This window comes from Mercenaria mercenaria, chromosome 9 (genome assembly GCF_021730395.1).
Source record: "Mercenaria mercenaria strain notata chromosome 9, MADL_Memer_1, whole genome shotgun sequence".
Classification (NCBI taxonomy): domain Eukaryota; kingdom Metazoa; phylum Mollusca; class Bivalvia; order Venerida; family Veneridae; genus Mercenaria; species Mercenaria mercenaria.
Genome location: NC_069369.1, coordinates 49,097,729 through 49,116,531, shown reverse-complemented (window position 1 = coordinate 49,116,531; position 18,803 = coordinate 49,097,729). Strand labels below are relative to the sequence as shown.

Genomic DNA, 18,803 nt, shown 5'->3' with positions numbered 1-18,803 from the left:
TCGGTGAACTTTTACGATTTTGTGCAATCCGTCACAAATCGTAAGAAAAATCGTAGATGTGAAGGGGGTATAACATACAAACTTTACGGAGATTACATCATGGAAAAAGTTCCTACCACCACAGAAAAAGAAATAGTTATAAGAAATACTATTCAGTCTGTACCTTCAATTGTATTTAAGAATCATAAACTTTCTGGTCTTTGGGTTATTGGTAAGAGTAAATTATCTATAATTTTGGTAATAAAATCACTGTTACTTAAATTACACTAACTTAAATGTTAAGGTACGTGAAAGAAATCTTGTTTTAAAGCACATTCAATTTATGGTTAAATAAAATCGTTAATAAACTACAGAATGCACTTTTTCTTAATCATTGTGTATCATTATTTCATCGTCTTAAATGTTTTTAGGAAACATATTAAATGTCCCGTAAATTACAAAAGCCCCAACGTTCAGACGGCATTCATGTAGGAATAAAAAGCAATCAGTATGTACTTTCCGAAAGTCAAATGTTGATAATTCCCTAGGGGAGGTAGGGGGTATTGGTACCTCAAGGTCTAACATCTATCTGAAGAAAATCCAATATGAACTGTAATTATGCTTAATAGTTGTCCATGTTATTATGTAATTAACATTTATCCAATTTGATGAAAGCAGCAAACCCAAAAATGTGTAAAATTAAGGAAATATTTTACTTGTTTGTTCTTACATACTGGTTACAAATACATCAATTATTCAAACTGAATAGCATATATTCCATAATTCGTATGCCTACATTGGATATATTTTAGCTAATCTGAACTTGTATCTAATTGTAGGCGTATAACAGGATGTTATCACACCAAAAGCTACCGTCGATACATTGCTATCACATATTATCTTACTCCCGGGTTGTATGCCTTATCAAAAATCACTATGAGAATTAATCCCCCAGATGGTACCAACCAACCATATGACTCATCAACTACATAGCACTGTTTCTAAACCAATATTTCTGGGTGTGTCCTCCAGGAACAAGGAAAAAAGGACTGTCATCTGACATTGAAGCCTCTGGACGCTTCATGCTGTACAGCTTATACAAGTGTACTGGATCACGTACCGGGTCTTTCGGATTACTGCAAGCTTTTGGTTTAACAAGCCTGTTGAAGTAAAACAAAGTCATCTGTAAAGGCGTTGAAGCAGCATATAATGTTAAAATGAACACATTTTTTTTTATTTTGTGCTTTTCAGTGAAATACTGAAATTTATCAGTGATATAAAATTGATATTTTCACTGTTCCGAAATTTATCAGTGAAATAAAATTAATATTTTCACTGTTTCGGAATTTATCAGTGAAATAAAATTGATATTTTCACTGTTCAAAATCTATAATTCATATTCTTTCGCATTCAAGTGTAGTTCCGTACCAGTGAAAGATATAATGATATTTTCATTGGCTGAAGCAGTGAATTTTTCAATTTTATTTCACTGATAAATTCTAGTATTTCACTGAAAAGCATAAAATTTAATTTTAATTTCGTGGATTGGCGCAACCACGAAACACACATAAACTTATCCTCTGCGAATAATAAGGACTTCACAGTAACTAAAATATTTTTACCATACCTGGCATCTAGGATTAGCACCTGTCCTTGTTTTAGTTTGCCTCTCAGTGTCAATGACTAAATATTCCTCCCCAGTTTGGTAATCAGTTTGAAGCTGAATATCGCCCCAACGTAGATTATGAATCTCCTGTCCAGTGCGCATCCTAAAGTAGTTTGTGCAGATAAGGCATAAAGAATGGATTAGTGCCCTTAGATTTTTATCTCCTAATAACTTGGATTTATACATTTTTTGCAAGTGCACGTCAAGCAGTGGTTCTGCAGTTTTAGGCTTGTTGCCATACCCTTGTCTCTTTAGCCGCTTTTGTTTCCCTTTCAAAACCATGCGGGCTTTGGAAAATTCTGGGTCATTAATAAGAGACAGTTTTTTTTTATTTCAGGTGTCTATCAATGAAACTAACAAAACTCCTTAATGTACTTGGCTAATATTTTTTTCCATTTATTTTTGTTGCACCCAATAGGAATTCACAAACATAAGCATTTAGCACATCAGGTGGTATAAATTTAGGGTTCCTCATATTATTTTTGGACAGAAGAAACATGTTGAAGAATTTCATGTCACATTCAGTTTTCTTCTTTTGTGTTTGTATTTACAGAGCATTCAAGGAAAGCATCAACGTCAAGTGATCTGAATGTCCTATCAACAGTAAACTTGTTTTGCATTTCAACCTGATTATCCTGCATTTCAACCTGATTTTCATTGTTTACATTTTCCTCATCAAAGAAGAATCTGCATCAAACAAATGGCCAAATACAATTTCAAATTCAGGACCATCCGTTTCTTGAATGGTATCCATTTTGACAGTTGATTGTAGTTGTTGTTGTTCATAGCAGACGGGTAACAAAGGGAGATAATAAGTAGACAAAAAGTAAAATCTAAGGGAAATAATCATAATGGAAATGAAAGAGAGGTAATTTCAATAAAAGAAAGTAGTTCCGGCACTTTTCTCTAAACGGTGAAAAATAAAACTGATATTTATTTTCACTGCTTTGAAACAGTGAAAATATCAGTTTTATTTCAGACCACACCAAATTGAAAAGTTGCTCATAGAATTTTTTTCTGACAAAATTGAGGCGGCGAGCGAAAAAATAATTAAAAATATTGGTTTTTGTTTTCGAGAAAATCAGGAGCGAGCGAAGAGCGAAGAAATAAATTTGTCTTGTTTCGGCTCTCGATTAACTAATTAAAAACCTTAAAATAGAATGTATAGCCCTTTTACATTAGAACTAATTTACCAAGGATTGAGAAAACATGGGTACATACAGTTACCTGAGTAACAAAATTAGAAGGGTAATAAATGGCATACATATAGTAATCAATAGTTGTAAATGCTGTTAGAAAATATGTATTATACAAAAATGCATTAGTCTACACCAGAAGAAACAATCCCTAAAACTCTGATTTGAATTTTGACAGAGTTATGCCACTTTTTAACTTACATGTTTTTGTTAATGTTTTATATAATATCCAATTTCTCTGTTAATTTCCAAGCTATTAACTATTATGCCCCTTTTACTGGCAAAGCTCTAATTCAGAGTCAAGCACTGAGAAAAGTCGAGCATGCTATCTTACAGACAGTTCTTGTTCTAACTAAACTTTCTTAACAGATTAAATTTGTTGAAACAAAGTCTCCATTAAGTTCTATTCTACTCGAGGACTGAAAAACTAAAGCTAATACTGGTCTGAACACAACTTCTAATGTAAATTCCTTACCCCACCCACTTTCATATAAACATACTGATTATTTTGGCAGGAAAAACAGAAAACAGAAATGCATCAACATGTATTTACCCTTACCATAATAATGTAGACTGATGTTATCAAATAAATTAATGTGTGTTTTCATCCGATTTTCAATGAAATAGTCCGATTTTAGTAGAAAAGTAATTTAGTAAACATTAGAAGAATATGGCGTAACTGCATAAGGGGAAATAACTTTAACGCAACTAAATATAAGTGCCCTAATATATTATACTAGTAGACGAAATGTATTAGTTGTGATTAAATTACATTTTAGAACAATCTGGTCTAGAGTTATAAGCATTTGTGTAATTTTTGTTTTGTTTCTGAAAATATACGAGCGGCAAATCCGATGAACAACTTTTTAATTTGGTGTGGCCTCACTGATATTTTTCAGTATTTCACCAAAAAGCATAAAATAAAAACGTCTATGCACTTTTAATTAACATGGCACGTGAAATGTCTTAGTCCTGGTTAAATATTCAAATACGGTCAAGTTTACATCATGTTGACCTACAACTAGCATTTTTGGCGTTATACATGCGTCAAGAAATAATTCTTCCCTATCCAATCCGAACTTTGACATAAAAGACATTAGAATAGAAATAATACTAGTACATAGCAGAACCATTGTTTAATATAGGATAATTCACTTGGCCTACTCCTTCTTGAATTTTTTCCCCATGTGTATAGCATATTCTTCTTGATTAGATAATTTATATTAAAAATATAGTTCTACTTTATATTATTTTAGCAAACACTCAAGGCCTCCGAGTGTTTTTGCTTATTTATCACGGATCAGAGTTCAGATGCGCAGAATTTGATCTGTGAAAGCGTTAACCCGAGTGGTTTAATGTCTAAGCAAAATCTGGTAAACTAGACGATCTTGGTCGTTTTTATTCTCTAAGTTACATGTTCATTGAAATATTTTGATAAAAGTTAAGCTGGATATTATTCATCCGAGTAGTAATGAACTCGTCGTCATGTAGCAATTTTGCGTCATAATTGACGTCATAATGCTCTTACACCGGTCCGCGCATCAACCGTTGTTATATGCAGAATATACAGAGCTTGACTTTCTCTTTTGTTTAACTAGCAATCAAATCAAGCCTTGTGAGAATTCTTAATTAATCACTCTCGACAGACACTATACTACTGGTTGCGATCATTGTCACGAGAGCCTGATTGCCGAGAAGCCGGTTTCTCTCTTAATGCTGAACGCAAAACAAGAGAGCTATTGGCACCATTTTTCGCTACACAAACGTTATACACAAAAGAAGCACACTGTAAACAAACGATGGGCGCTCAAACTCGATGTATGGTATAAGATATGATAAATGGTATACGTGAATGTTACTCGTGTCGCGATTACTCTATACCTTAATCTGTAATCGAGAAATATATTTAAAATCGTCGGGGACTAATAAGCTTTGTTTACTTCTGAACTTATATAAACATTTAAAAAAAAAAAGAATGCATAGCCAGGGAGTTCGATAAGATGTTAATGACGCAGATAAATGAGCTTCAAAGTTCAAAGATCTCTGAACTCATTAAGAGGTTTTACATACATGTTTTCCTAACAATGTTTTGTTTTCGGCAAGCCTCATTACCGCCCAATGCGCAGGTGCCCTCGGGACGGATATTTCTGTCCGATTCGTAAACACATGACAGATATTACTATTATTTTATTATTTTTTCTAAGTATTTGGCCAATGCATTAAAAAAAAAACAACAGCCTATGAATTGTTATGTCTCTCACCACACAGTGGTGTGGGAGACATATTGATTTACTCCTGTCTGTGTGTGTGTGTGTGTGTCTGTCTGTCACAAAGCTTGTCCGCACTCTAAGTTGAATATTTCTCATCCGATCTTCACCAAACTTGAAAAAATTGTGTTGCTAATAAGTCCTCGGCCAAGTTAACTAGTTAAATCGGTCCAGACACTTCGGAATTATGGCCCTTGAACATAATTACCGATACAGAGTTGTAGACCGGTTACTCCAACATGTGAATACCAATAGGTCGCAAACAGTATACAAAGACAGACTTACTATTCAGATGATTAGGCAGTTGTGGGAGACATGCCCTTTTCTCAACAGCACCTCTAGTTTTTTCTTGAAATGTTTGGGTTAAGATAATAAGACGTGCACTTGTAAAGCAGAACAGCTGCCTTAATACTGCACCCTAAATACTGTACTACCTTTTGTCAAAATAAATGCCCTAAATGGATTTTTTTTAACTTATAAGATCGTATATCTTGCGTTTTATTACGTTTTGCAAACTATGATGACCATTCAAGACTTAGAGATTTGGCTTTGTTACCGTTAAAGTCATTCATAATAACCGAGCCTGCAACATTTTTGTTTTTGTCGTGTTGAGCGACCTGTGGAGTTTCCACTTTTTCTATTTTGTAATACTCTTGTGGAAAACAAAACACCATTCAACTGGTTTACCTCAAGACGATGTTTCTGTTTCCAGGAAACACAAGGGAACATGATGGAATTGTATTACATTTTTGTACTTTGCTGGGTCCTTCGAACGAATATTCTAAAGCCATGAAACTAAATGTTAGTGAAACTTTAAAAAGTATAAGCTTATTAACTCATTAAATATAGTACCATTGTCACAAAATCTTGAAAAATCCTTGCATTAATTATGATGTTCGTCTTAATGCCTTTTGTATTTTTCCTTGCAGGTAATGAGGCATTTACCATGTAGACTACAGGAACATTCCTACAATATAAATGATTATTCAGTTACATCTGAGATTAATAAGCTAGTGAAAGAAGCACAGGGTGTCGCGCACTGCGTTGCAAATACGTTTTCGGTCAGAGTAAATGATGTCTTACAGCAGAAATATAAACTTTCAAGAGTAAATTGTCCAGGTAGAGTGGATATTGATAATCTATCTCGTAGTTTACTCGAATTCAAAGAAGGTGTAAACGACTGCTTTGGACAAGCTCTTGCCATGAAAACTAACATTAACAACTTTATTGAAATAACCAGAGGTAAGAAGAAATGTAAGGAAACAGAAATAGAACTTGCTAAAATTGAAATATCGGGATTAGATAAACAGATACGACTTACAGAACAAGATATCACAAAGTACGAAGAGGATGCACGCGAAGAAGAACGTGGAGCAGAAGAACTAGAAAACCGTGCAACAGACCTTCGCCATGAATCAAGGCGACATCGTGAAAATGGGTTAGGATGGGGTTTTTTGTCGTTTGGTGTTGGGCTGCTGTTTGCTCCCTTTACAGGTATGTATAGTGTTACAGCCTCTTATTACATCCTTGTTTTAATTTTACACATGATCTAAAAAATAAAACGTGAGGTATTGAATTAGGTCGGACCCGTTACTTGGCAATTTTTCAGCTAACGTAAACAGTGTTTCTCAACAAAGTGACGTTTTAGATATGAAAGGAGGTTCATACAAAGGGGGAATTATTTTACTTTTATATTAATACTAGTATTACATGTACTTTTCTTCGGTAACACAAGGCGGAAAACACGCTTGCCTATACTGTTATAAAATCTTGAAATAAACGATATTCGCAAAGGATAACGTTTAAATGGTCATGTGGAAGAATGAATACCCTCTTCATATCATTTTAACTTACGTAAAGTTTACTGCTTGTGTTGTTTTGCGAAGATTGGTCTCATATCAGCGTTGCCTAAACTATTTAACAAGCTATATCTTTTGCTTATGATTTAAAATCTTACTTGTTCTATGCAATTTAAATTCCCAAAATCTACTGACAATATATATATTGAATTGTACAAAATGAGTGTTGATATCCGACATACATTTATTAAAAATATTACAAGTATAGACAATCATATTTATTTTTTACAATAGTTTATGTATTTACAAATTGTTAAATTTATAGATTATAAATTTGCTTTATGCTATGCTTTCCACTGGGGATGTGAATTGCATAATTTTTTTTGTTGGTCAAACATTAAGATATAGTTCAAAAGCTGTTGTTGAATGTTTGCGTGGTTAGAATCGAAATAATAAATGTGTTCCTATCTGGTTCAGATGTGAATAATTATATAACCCGTGCAATGCATTCGTGATCTTATTATTTCACATCCGAAGTATTGTTTATATTTTATTCACCGATTAAATGAGACTTATATTTATTACGTTTTAAACTTTCTTTATTTCAATAAATTTGAATAAAGGGGGATTATCAGTCTTTCCTTCACTGGCATCAGCAGGAATTGGAATGAAAATCAATTTTGATAGCGCCGATGATTGCGACTGTACCGCCAGGAGTCTACGAATCAGTGCAGAAGATAAAAGAACAAAGGCGGATAGACAGAGAAAATTGATGAAAGAATATGAATCAAAGAGGGATGCAAAATACAGCGAGATACGAGATCGTAACACTATGATTGGTACTATTCTTTTTCTTTCCAGTGTCGCTGAGTAACAATTTAACAAATGATTAATATAGAACATGCTTTGATTCCGTGCTATAGGTTTCAAGTGCACTACATATATAGGCAACAATGTTTTAATCGATTTGTTGAAAAACAACTTTGACCGTTTCCTTTCATTTCTCACAATATATGTGACATGTATAACAATATCTTTATAACGAATGTACATGTGCAAATATCTTATTATTCAGATAACCTTTCAAAAACGTGCAATGGTCTTATCGAACTTGAAAGGCGTCTGCACCTCTCTGTTTCCGGATTTGAACGTGTAATTCGTATTGTACAGGTAAGAAAATATAAGTCAGTCGTTATTGACGTTACACCGCCACCATCAATTGGATCCATTCTTTTCCCATAGGCAGAACTCAGCAAGTCGTCTTGGGTGGAGAATCATCAAATCAAGTCCCGGTTACATCACGGGTCCCCCAAGGTTCAGTACTTGGTCCTCTTCACTTTCTTCTTTATATAAATGATCTTCCTGAATCTCTTTCTTAACAGGTCTGTCTGTTTGGTTTAAACAATATTTTATTAATTACAATATATTTACAACATGTATATATATCAAAAAGGCATACAGAATTGAGTAGGAAGCTGAAAGCTTACTTGAAACTGTCTCCTTAGGGTTCATCTATTTTCTGATAACACTGCCGTTTGCCTTGTGATCAACAACAAGCAAGACTGTTCCATTCTCCAACAGGATCTAGATAAACTTGTGTTGTGGGATGATGCTTGGGAGATAGAGTTCAATCCAAGCAAGTGTGTCTACATTTATATATCTAAGTACCAAATACAAAATCAATTTCAATTACACCTTGCATTGCCAAATATTAGAATCAGTACCCAGTGCAAAATATCTTGGAGTCAATATATCTGAAGACCTTTCATGGAATCAACACATAAAGCAAATAACATCCAATGTAAATAAAACATTAGGATTTTTACGTAGAAACATCCAGACTACAAACCAACATATTAAGGAAACAGCCTATAAGACCATGGTGAGACCGCAATTAGAGTATGCCTGTATAGTCTGGAGCCCCCACACAGATACCAACATTGATAAATTAGAAAAAGTTCAGAAAAGATCAGTTAGATGGGTTAAAATAATTATTCTAGCTATGACAGTGTCACCAGCATGCGGAACGAGATGGGATGGCAGACTTTACAGGACAGACGCGACCTAGCCCGACTACAAGATCATGAATGGTTTAGTTGCGGTACCACTTCCATCTAATTTAAAAAGGCCTGTGAGAATGTCCCGGCATATGCACGAACTCTCCTTCCGTCAAGTCCGTACTGAAGAAAGTTTAGATACTCCTTCTTTCTTTAACGTGCCGTGTTGTGGAACCACCTGCCTTCTCACACTGTACTTCAGCCTGACTTTGAGGGGTTGAAACGATGTCTTGACCCCTCGGTGCTCTCTTACACCCCTGAACTCACAAAGCGGATGTTTTTAACCCCATTTAACTTGTATATATTTCGTCTTACTTAACACTTTCACACTTTTATCTTCCTTCTCACTATCTTCATTTTTGAAGCCTACATTTCACTGCTAAAACAAACTTTTATCTGGATGTGACGCGAGAAAAAGGTAATGTCTATAATGTTTTTACGCACAAAAATGTAACTATGTAAATATTGATTACATTTATGTCACATACCGAATATAATTTGCTTTTACTCTAAAGGATTTCCAGAATGCAATAGATTTGACTTGGCTACAAGGTGATTCATTTGATCTGTTGAAAGAAGTTTTCATAGATTGTCCTGAAGAATTCCACGATGAGGCATTCGGCGATGAGGCACACAAGGGATTGCAAGAATTGAAGGTAGTGTCATTTTGGGTTTTAATAAAATATGTATGTATCCATTAGTTTGACTCTAAGATCATGTGTTTTGTTTTGTTTTTGTTATTGCTTAATACTTCAATCATAGCTTGTACAAATCTATAATATAAGAGTAGAAACTACTATAAAATTTCAGTTGAAAAATATTAAAATGAAAAATGTCTATTAATATAAAACTATCATAAGCTGTTGAAAAGAAGGTCCGATTTGGAATGTTCAATGTATTGGGAGTAAAATACAATCAAAATTCAGAAACAGTCAGTCTAATTGTGACATATGTCAATGAAAATAGCGATTACATGTTCAAGAAGGTCAAACGTAATGGAGCCGTGACCAGATAATATGGTCTCATAACGTTCATGTAAATCGCTGTTCAAAAGCAGTATCTTTTGCTTTCCGGAGCTGTAGTAATTCTATCTACTTATTCTTTTACATATTACATTTTCTTTTCCCTTTCAATTTTAGGAGAAATGGAAACAACTAGAACAACTATTTTTGTCATATAGTCTAATTGTGACATATGTCAATGAAAATAGCGATTACATGTTCAAGAAGGTCAAACGTAATGGAGCCGTGACCAGATAATATGGTCTCATAAAGTTCATGTAAATCGCTGTTCAAAAGCAGTATCTTTTGCTTTCCGGAGCTGTAGTAATTCTATCTACTTATTCTTTTACATATTACATTTTCTTTTTCCCTTTCAATTTTAGGAGAAATGGAAACAACTAGAACAACTATTTTTGTCATATAGTGACCATCGTGGAGTGGCATTTTAAAACAAAAGTATGACGCATGTTAGGAATTTAGTTAGAACTATTTTATATACCACAAGTCATCATAACTAAACATGTATCATAATGTTATGTATTCGGCTTAACGTGCGTTTCCACATTCAGGTTGTTTCATATGAAAATTCCATTTGTCATCATATTTTATGTCTTTAATAGAAGTTAAGCAATTATATTTTTTAATGACGGTAAAGTCGTCTTGTCATTACCTAGACTTCAGCTGTAGACATACAGAGATAAAATCTTCAAGTTGCTTTTGTAAGCATTATTTCTGTGATAAATGACGGTCTTTGTAATTGTTTTCGCCACCTCTTATATTTTCATATTCTACTTAAATCAGTTACGCGGTAATTAGTATGTTCTTACTAAATTTGTAGATTTCAAGGTAACTCACTGTATAACAATAAAGATGTATTATTTAAGGAGCATTTTTGCAAAAGTTGATATTTTTGTATTACCTTTTTCAGAGAAAAGACGTTAAAATAGTTTTTATTCATATGTAAAGCATTTAATTTACATCTGAAATGATGAACAAACCCAGCATTCTGCATGAGATTTCACACATATTTAAACCGATATCAATAATATTTTTCGAACCTCTAAATAGTAATCACTGCTCCTAATAAAACCTTTAAGAAGATCATTTAGAGGCATATAATGCAACCAAACACTATAAAACAATATTCGTTTTTGAGTTTGCTCATAAGAGGTTATGAAAATGGAACAATCGCACAGCCATAGCTTATGGAATACTGTAACGCAGTGCGAATGAATTCCATTCCAAAGAACCTGAAAAAGTCTGGCATTGCCTTAGTATAGCTTACGTATAAACAAACAGGGACTACGATTTGAAAGGAATAGACACGTAGATTACTGTTCCCGTGAAGCAAGTTTTTACAGAACAAAACTTGTAAAAAATGATGATGCAAACATAAATAGAAAAACAATGAATAACACAAAGATGATAGGAACAAAGCGGGTGACACCCTGTGGCAAAAAATACCTTAAAAGTGTACGCCAATGTCATGAAAAAAAGCTGAATGGGATATATAAATGAAGAAGAGTTCATAAAAATGTAGGTTATGTTTTGTTTGCCTGATCAGTTTCTGAAAAGACTATCTATACTCCTGACTGCTGAACCAATGTTGGCTTCAGGCTGTTGTTATATTCAGAGTTATTCTCCTTGATATGACATGTATATGTGCAATTCATATCATTAATTGTTTTTACTTCAAGTAAACATGTGCTCAAAATTCACTAGATCAGTAAATGGAGGATTCGAAAATTATACAGTTTGCTAAAAAATGTTATGCTGCTTTAAATTTTGAAATATTTCTATACTTAAAAAATATTCTGTTATCGCTATTTTAAGATGAATCAACCAAAATTTAAAATGTTTAAGCTGTTTAAGTCGTATTTATCTGCTTGTTATGAATACACAAGAAAAGTTTGTTTAGGTCAGATTAAGACGACATTTTAAGTCATAATTTGTAGCAATAGACCCTTATGCTAAACATAGATTATAAAGATAACCAGTGCCTTTTGAGATTTATGGAGCCGAAACATGGAATGGAAAATTATCCTGATTTGCGTGAGGCTCTCAGTTAACGTTAATAACTTAACCCTAGTGCTCCGCTCTATCTTTCAATTGATAAACATTAATTAAGTAAGTAACCAATTATAATAACTTTTAATTAAATCTAATTGAATCATTAGCTGCATTCAAACATTTTAGACAAAGTACTGACATACCCATTGTGTCTTGTATAGATATGTCACCTGATATGCCTTGCAAAACTTAGACCTTTTTGTTGAACAATAAAAATACAAGCAAACGCCAAGATTTGAATAATTATTAGTGTAAATATTATCTTTGCTTCTTAGCTATGCAGGAGTCGAAAAGTGTACTTCAACATGTTATTTTAGTCCGTAATTAATACCATTAAGTAGACTTGGTACCAACGCGAGGTTTTTCTTTTGTTGTAGAAAATTAATATCCTAACAATTCATTTATTGAACATGCAATTACAACTTGAACAGAGATCTGTAAATAAACAATTAATTATTCATAAAGACGTATATAGCCAGATTTTACTTGGGATAATTATTTGTAATTCAAAAATTTCAATATAATCCTGCAAAGTTTTAATGAAAACTTTCGTTCGGTTTCTGAGATATTTAACTTTATCAGGTGTACTAATATACACTAAGCAAAATACATAGAGCGAATTTTGAAATTATAGCGTACATTAAACTACGTACCTGCAAGGCAAGTACTCGGTGAACTGCATGCTTCATATAGAAAGTCTGCAGTATCAGAGAAAGCTGTATATAGGTGGGTACGTCAATTTAGAATGGTCAGGGAGTCCTTATATACAGGGAACGTCCTGGCAGTGACGTCAAAACACATTGCTGCTGAAAAACGACTGATTGATAAAGACGTCAGGAACACGATGTCCAAAATAGTGTCTTTCCTTGTTAGCGTAGAGAACTCATGGGATTCTCACCTTTCATCTGGACTTCAGAAAGGTTTGTACCAGATGGATGCCTTACATTTTAACCGAGGAGCAAAAGGCTGATAGAGTTAAATCTGCAAGAGAAACGCCGAAGAAGGTCTCAAATTTAGATCATCGCATAATGTCACAGGTCCTACCAGGAGATGAACATGGATGTACTTTTATGAGCCACAGGAGTTGACAACAATGGCTACAAAAAGGTGACCTTACACCAGTAATTGAAAAAGATATAAAAGTGACAGAAAGGTTTTGTATTCCATATTTTAACTCGTTCTAATTCATACGTCATCGGAAAGTCAGTCATTAGAAGAATTAAAGAGTACTGATAAGCTGTTAAACGAAAATCGTATTCTCGAGTTGATCCTTGACAACGATGCCAGCGTTCAAAAGTTTCTGAGAGATGAAAATGTATTACAAATTAATCATCCCGCTTAATCTAAGTCCTTGTGAACTTTTCTTGTTTACAAGGCTGAAAAAGATGCTGGTTGGGCGCAGTTACGAAAAAAGCACGTAGGATTGTTTTTTTCCCCCAGATACTTAAGAGCATGCCAAGGAGTGACTACTCTGCAGCGTTCATCTCTTGGACTGCGGAAATCAAGGACGAATACTTTGCAGGGATAAACTAAATTTGAAGTCTGTACACAGCACGATTGTCATTATTTTATGAATGGCCCTCGTAATACATTAGAAGCTCATTAACGGTTTTGTTTTATTCTAATGTATGGAGTGGCCGTCATTATCATAAAAAATCTAAATATCCGTTTAAGTCGTTACACCGTTTAAAGTACGTAAATTGACCAAAGTTTGCAACGATAAAAGATTAATTTCATTGTTTTTCGCTGCAAATGACAACGGAGGCGATGCTGACGTCATTTAAAAAAATGAGAATCGCCTACTTCTGGGAATAAAACATAAATACTGAATTAAATGAACAGAACTTTGATTCACTAAAAGTCATGAAGACTGAGGAAAACATGTAGTACAATGTAACATTTATTTTTGTAGATGCGCGCCATGACTTGTGTACGATACGAATTTCAGCGCGACCTACAAGTGCTTATGCGACGACGGTTACGCTTAAAAGTCACAATCGAAACCACCACACTGTATCAGATTTGATAACTAATAATAAATAAATGATAATTACATATCAAAATACTTGAGTACATGTGACAAGAATGGAAGAATATAAATGAAGTGTTTCATGTTCTTAGGTGTATCATATCATTTACGGCAGTAAAAAGAGAGTGCTTGGATTTAAGTGACAGAGTGAAGAAAGCATAGGTTAAATCGGTTATATCATGTCGTCTTCAAGTCGTATTGTCGTCTCTTACAGTTTTTTTAGTGCGGACACAATCATACGGCTATTGTCAAGCTTTTACTGCAAGAGGTGTCTCCTTCAAATAATTTCAGATACCAATAGGTCCCATACAAATGATCTTTTTAAGGATTATTTATACTTACATGACGTAATTGTAAACGTACAACGGTCAGAGATATTGTAAAATATACATTTAGCCTTTCGGTCACGGTGGGTCCTCTTACAGTTAAAAAATCGTCCCGCGCACAATCACTGGGGATAACCTCAGCAATCTATAGCCGTTAAAAAAAGTTTTAATGATGCTTAGAATTCGGTTCAAGATCTCTCTTCTGTCTTTATCTAACGTTAAACATGGCGGTAGAGTCCATGTACAAGTTTGCGGACTGGAATAGACCCCATTCCCCGCATTGCCTAATCAGTAAACTGCATAATAATTAATATAGACTAATGTTTTACATGCCATTTAACATACATAAATATATATAAGAAATATCATAGAGGTACTTAAATTACAATGTTCAAACTTCATTCAGTAATGATTTTAATGAATGTACGTAGAATAGAAATGTAACCGGAATACCGTCGTAAACAACATCAGTGTAAAATGAAGTCCAGTTCATGTACTAAATGCACTAGAAAGTATTCATATAGATCTATGGACCGAATATGCCATGAACTGAGGAAGGCTAATGACATTCGACTGCTATTCAGTATAAATACTTATTACATAATTATATGGAAATATGAGAGCGAAAAATCTAGTAATTTCGTAATATAATATAATTTCAATATAAACCATCAAATATTCTCTACTATAGTATTGGTTTGGTTTAGATGAGTTAATAATCAAGTACTGGTTTAAATTATTGCATACAATATTTTACTAAATGTGTATGACAATGCTTTAAATGAATGTAAGAAAGATGTTAAAAATTGGGTTTCCAAAGTAAAATGTTTGCTTGAAGAATATGGTTTTTCAGATGTATGGAATAGCCCACTTGCTTATCAGTCAAATGTGCTTTTACTAACATTTAAAGAAAGGGCTATAGATTGTTTTAAGCAAAAGTGGTTTTCTGATATTGCAAACAACAATGTATTAAATACTTTGTATATGTATATTAAACCTGTATTTGGTATGGAAAGTTATCTAGAAAAAAAATTGTTGGTAAAAAAACTAGACAATATTTAACCCGTATTAGGGTATCTGCACATAGTTTGCGCATAGAAACTGGAAGATATGGTAGAGATAGATTGGAGAGAAACCAAATAATTTGTCAACTCTGTAATGTCCACGATATTGAGGACGAGTTTCATTTTAATTTGATATGTAACTTTTATAATGAATATCGTAGTAAATGTATACAAAAGTACTACTATGAAAGACCAAATATGCATAAATTTGTCGAACTATTGCAATTTACTAAAAAATCTGTTCAGTTAGAGTTATGTAGATATATCAGATTGGCAAGCGATAAAAGGAATACTATGTTACTTAGATAATAAGGCAACATGTTCATTATGTCTCCCACCACACAGTGGTATGGGAGACATATTGATTTACTCCGGTCGGTGTGTGTGTGTGTGTGTGTGTGTGTGTGTGTGTCTGTCACAAAGATTGTCCGCACTTTAAGTCAAACATTTCTCAATCGATCTTCACTGAACTTGAAAAAATATGTTTGACCATAAGATCTCGGCCAAGTTCGATAACTAGCTAAACCGGTCCAGGCATATTGGATATTGGAGTAACGGCCATTGATTTACCGAAAAATCGGCCTTGTGGCTCTTGTCCGCAATCTAAGCCAAACATTTCTTATTCGATCTTCACCAAACTTGAACAAAATGTGTTTGACCATAAAGGGCCAAGTTGGATACCTAGCCAAATCGGTTCAGGCATTTTGGAGTTACGGCCCTTGAATTACCGAAAAACCAGCTCTTTTGCTGTTGTCCGCACTCCAAGTTGAACATTTCCAACACGATCTTCGCCAAATTTGTATAAAATGTGTTTGACCGTAAGACCTCGGACAAGTTTGATAATGAGCCAAAGCGGAGTTTGGGCCCTTGAATTGTTGTGAGCAATCTGTATATAAAGGCTTGACTTGCAATTTAGATGATTAGGCAGTTGAGGGAGGCATTCCCTTTTCTTAAAAGCAGCTCTATTTGTAGTATTGATATGATTGTTTCATGTGTATACGAAATTATTAATTGTGCTCATTCCACATTGTATAAAAGCATTGACAATTATAACTGCATGGAAACATTAATACCAGCAGTACTAACAACTACTTATTTTTTTTGTCATAGTGAATTATACATAGTTCATTCTTTCAGACAGTTTATGTTGCCATATCAATATTGAATAGCAATCACTGATGTTGTTATTGTAACGTTTTTTGTGTTCCTTCGCAACATCATCGTCTTTATTTTTAAGACCGTTACGATTCGCGGGTCTTTTTGCCCCGGGACCTCCCAGTTTACATTTTTAGGTTTGTTTGTCTGTCAAAATCGCACAAATTAAAAAGGAAATAACTGCTACATCTTTATTTACAGTTAAATGGTTTTGGGTTGTTCCCCTTGAGTTATCATGTTATATAGTTACCCACTTATAGTATCAAATAAGTGATTATTTTGATGCTGGGTGTCATGGTGGTTGCTGTGTTTTGGGGTGTTCTGGGGTGTCTTGGGGTAAAAAGACCAGCCCGTTACGGCTTGTTACGTACGATCCGTTCTCCATTTAAAGTTTAAATTTTCAACAACTTTGCCACATGATCATATCTTATATGTCAATGTATATCATGTAATGAGGTACTATATGTACAAATTACTGAATAAACTTTTGTTCTGTTCTGTTCTGTTCTGTAATTATTGGTCAAGTTGTGGTGATAATTTGTATAATTGCAACTTGTATTAAATGTATTTACCAAGTATAACTTGCTGCGAATGAGGATTCGTAGTACTTTTTATTATATTAAAATTGTTGATACATAAAAACTGTTTGTCTGTTTCTTTCAAAACGTAATTATGTTGAAAATTGATAACAGTTTTGTTTAAATGTCACCAAATATTTGTTATATATCGACGTGCATGTCAGTTAACTGAAGATGCTTCTGTGAAGTATGCTTGGCAACTGGTTGCGAAAATAACAAATAAAATAAGAAATGATTTTTATTGTTTTAAAATTTCTAACCGTTATACCTACGAAATGTGAATTTTAGGATGTTAAATTTTTATTCATGTAAACAAAATTGATTTCTCAAAATAAGAAATTGTTTAAACGAAATGTTACTAAGATTTTGAAAAAAAAAACTTGCATTCATTATGATAAAATGACATTTCAAAATACCGCATTAAAGTTTCAATTCTTCATAATGAATTAACATTGTGTTATCATAAAATGAATGCATAATCGAAATATTGAAAATATACAATGAAAAATGTATTGAGTGGCTCCTTGCATGTTATTTTATGTTTTACATTTGACGTTCTAAATACTTTAATTATTTTTAAACGTTACTCTTTTTTTGAACGAGTACGTTCTGTCTTACAAAATCTTCCTTTTTTTATGAAGAGCAGTAACGAGTGTAGCAGCTTCACGAGTATCTGCAATGTTTCCATGAAATATATCAAGGAAACTAAGCTCCCATACAGTGTTACATTCCAACTACAGCTTTTGTCCCTTTAACTGAATAAAATGCCGATTTTTTTAAGTCCATACTACTTAGGTTAACTAAGGCTTTACCTTAAAAAATTTGAGAGCCCGAATAGAGTTTAAATGTAAAGGTAGGCCAGGGTCGCCGAAATTAGTAGAGCGGGCGTCGCAAGATATGCAATGACTTTTGTCCTTACTGGCCATTTATGCAAAACAAGTTTTAGCTTACCAAAAGGTTCCTTCTAGCGCATATAAAATATTCTTTTTAAGGGATATTGTTTCAGCATAATGTTACGACTGTTTAATAATGCATAGAGAAAAATGTGTTTGTTTGGTGCAAATTTAACTATTTAAGAACTGATCTAAGTTTTAACAGTTTTATCATAATCCAAAATTGTTTTTAGTACAAGCAAGTGCAGTACATAATTATGCTGTTTGGAAGCATTTGTCTTGCAGTCTGTATTACAATTCCGGATGTTTTCATCACGCAATTACACCAGCGAATACCTGCACACTTAACACAAAGAAATTTCATAGATCTAAATGCACTTACGCTTCGAAAAAAAGCAAATCAGGAAGAGTAAAAAAGTACGTAAAAGAAAGCACTTGCAAATCTGAAACGTCAGAAGCTAAAATCATCACGTGACCAGGGACAATTTCATTACGTATTTTTTAGGGGGGCGGGAATCTGTTATTAGGTGATGCATATTCATTTCATTAATCTCTTTTTTTAATTCTTTACTATGATATATTCAATTGAGGAGTAACATGACTTTATTATTGTGCCTTGTTGTTTTCTTATTTTACGTAGCTATAATTGTATTGCACTAAAGACTGAAATAAAGATTGATTATGCGTAAACACATATTGGGCTATAGGCTATTTGTAATGAAT

At 33.6% G+C, this 18,803-nt stretch overlaps 1 protein-coding gene across 3 annotated transcripts in view; it reads left to right on the top strand.

The window, feature by feature from the left end:
* Window positions 1–17,107, top strand: part of LOC123547071 (uncharacterized) — a 60,771-nt gene extending 43,664 nt beyond the window's left edge. The window contains exons 12-16 of one of the 3 annotated variants that reach the window (XM_045333848.2): window positions 6,038–6,602; window positions 7,531–7,746; window positions 7,983–8,077; window positions 9,480–9,620; window positions 10,349–17,107. In XM_045333848.2, coding sequence (XP_045189783.2) covers window positions 6,038–6,602; window positions 7,531–7,746; window positions 7,983–8,077; window positions 9,480–9,620; window positions 10,349–10,414 — 1,083 coding nt within the window. In that variant the 3' untranslated portion in view covers window positions 10,415–17,107. Of the gene's footprint in view, window positions 1–6,037; window positions 6,603–7,530; window positions 7,747–7,982; window positions 8,078–9,479; window positions 9,621–10,103; window positions 10,323–10,348 lie in introns of those variants that run through there. The other 2 variants (XM_053551363.1, XM_045333849.2) reach the window with 2 other exon arrangements.
* Window positions 17,108–18,803: the final 1,696 nt, after the last annotated feature.